The sequence below is a fragment of the Penaeus japonicus genome, unplaced genomic scaffold (genome assembly GCF_977035675.1).
Source record: "Penaeus japonicus unplaced genomic scaffold, GWHDUDI00000001_assembly GWHDUDI00000001, whole genome shotgun sequence".
In the NCBI taxonomy this organism is placed as follows: Eukaryota; Metazoa; Arthropoda; class Malacostraca; order Decapoda; family Penaeidae; genus Penaeus; species Penaeus japonicus.
Window position 1 is genome coordinate 50,116,723 of NW_028234403.1, and position 2,500 is coordinate 50,119,222.

General features: G+C 46.3%; 1 protein-coding gene across 1 annotated transcript in view; it reads right to left on the minus strand.

Moving 5' to 3' along the window:
* rut (adenylate cyclase rutabaga) overlaps positions 1 to 2,500 on the minus strand; it is a 323,475-nt gene that overhangs the window by 7,803 nt on the left and 313,172 nt on the right. The window contains 1 exon segment of the mRNA XM_086542018.1: positions 1 to 2,034. This exon segment is cut by the window's left edge and continues 199 nt beyond it. Coding sequence (XP_086398144.1) covers positions 1 to 2,034 — 2,034 coding nt within the window.

The window sequence follows — 2,500 nt, forward strand, 5'->3', positions numbered from 1 at the left end:
ATGTGAGCTGCAGCACTGTCTGGTTAACACAAGGGTCAAAATGGAGGCCAAGCATGACTGGGTCAATACTCAGTGGCTCAGCTGTGAGTGGCTCCAGGGTCAGTGAATCCAATCTAAACTGTTCAGGGGAGGCAAGCACATTGTTCAGCTCATCCTCTTGGAGTCTAGCAGCCTTCTGGAGAGCTGAGTAACCCTCCAGAGTGTTACCTGAATAGTTCTCCACAAGGTTGCAACTTGAGTTGTTGTTGCTAATATCCGAGCTGAGGTGGTGCTGTGCCCCCCCTTCCCTTTCACTATCCCCACCCCGACCACTGCTACCGTACCTTCCTTCACTGCCGTCACGGTGTGTAGATTTCGGATCTTCTGGTATTCCTTCAAATGTTGCAGATTTTTCTATTTTCCTCTCTGGCTTGTTTCTGTCTCCTGATTTAATTCCTGCAGCACTGTTCTTATGATGATGTGTTCTCGGGTCTGTCTGGCATTCTCCATCTCGTTTTGGTCGTTCTGTACTACGTTTTCTGAACATGTCATGCTCTGTACTGACATGGTTTCCTATTTTCATGCCTTCTTCTCTTGAAAGAGATCGTTTCTTTGGCACCATAATAACACTGTCAGGGGTCATGGCTGTGCTCTCTCTTGGACTCTTCTCTAAACTTCTCAAACGACTTGTGCTACCTGAGGCACTAGTTCTTGATGGAGAGTTTAAATCACAGTCTACATAGCTCAGTCTACACCCTGGTCTTACTTTCTCACTAGATGGTGAGGCGCTATGACTCACACAATTATCAACATGGGACGGAACCTCCACATCAGCTTTATCACCATGTTTACTACGTTTCATCTTGTCACTCGAAAATTCAGCAGTTAATTTAGGTATCACTAGGTCATCTCTTCGCATCCTCTCATCATGGGTAGGACTGGCTATATCTGTTTCTCTCCAGAGTCCTGGCACATTGGGGTAAGAATAGGTTGTCGAGTCACGTGACAGACTATTTAACCTTAAAGAGCTCTCATCACTGGATGCTTTCACACTAGATAAATAATCTGAATAAATTTGTGGAGAGAGTTCTCTGAACCCTGGTGCCATAGCTCCCTCCAGATTCATGCCCCCAAACATGTACTTAAAACGTTCATCACTGAGAGAGGGAGCATGCTGAGGTGATGGCGAGTCAGCGTCTGTGCGTGAGAAATCTGTCCTTGAAAAACTCTCATCAGAGGAACTGAGACTTGGAGATCTATTAAGGGAGCTAATTTCATCAGCTGATGAGTGGATTCTTGTAGACTGCAGATCTCTATGTGAAGAGCCATGCAAGCTATCATCACTGTAATGTCGAGTAAATGATCGTAACTTATGGCGCACTCCTGCCTCCTCTACATGGTGGTGTCTTGGCATAGGAGGCAAAACAAGTCCTCCACTGAGAGCAGTTCTTCCTGAATCTAATGGTCGCATCTGTCCATCATCATTTTCCTTTCTGGGTGATGTCCGACTACGTCCAGATGATTTCTTTCCCCCACTGGCACTAGGTCTTCCACCACTCTGTGAGCGAGCCCACGTTGGGACATATGAGTTCTGCGGAAGATTATATTCATCTGGTCTATATGTGCGGGGACGGGACTGAGAGTATGTCTTGGGTGTTGGAATTTGATTCTGTGGTTTCATTTGTTGCATGGCAGCCCTGGTTGGTGTCTGTGATTTGTTACATGCCCGCATTTGTGCTACTGAAAATCTTGGAGGCAACACATGAGCACTGAGAGGTACTGGGGGAACTTTATCTAACAAGGGCTCTTCTTCACACCTCTGGCATTCCCCAGATGGTTGCCGACCACCCATCTTGCTTACACACTGGCTCATGTTCATGTTTACAACCTGGTTGTCGTCGCAGAAGGAATCACGGTTGCGTCGTGATCTTGGTGTCCCCCCAGATTGCCCTTGTCCTCCCTGGCCCGTTAGACCCTGAGATAGACTGCGGCCATGAGGAGGGATCTGGGGGGGTACCATGGCTAGAGGGGTCGCTACTCCTCCATACAAACCTCCTGTCAATAGTAAGACTGATTAGTATCATAGCCATTAATTAGAAACAGAATGAGATAATATAAAATATATGGCAAACAGTGAATGTGTTCTTATGAATACACATTCATCAATGAAATAATAATAATTAGAAAAAGGAATAATGAATCACACACACACACACACACACACACACACACACACACACACACACACACACACACACACACACACACACACACACACATAGACACACAAAATCGTACACTCATACTCTCACTCTCACTCTCTTTGTCTCTCTATCTCTCTCTCTCTCTCTCTCTCTCTCTCTCTCTCTCTCTCTCTCTCTCTCTCTCTCTCTCTCTCTCTCTCTCTCTCTCTCTCTCTCTCTCTCTCTCTCTCTCTCACCTTCACCCTCATTCTCACTCTCACTCTCACTCTCACTCTCACTCTCACTCTCACCCTCACTCTCTGTCTCTCACTCTCACT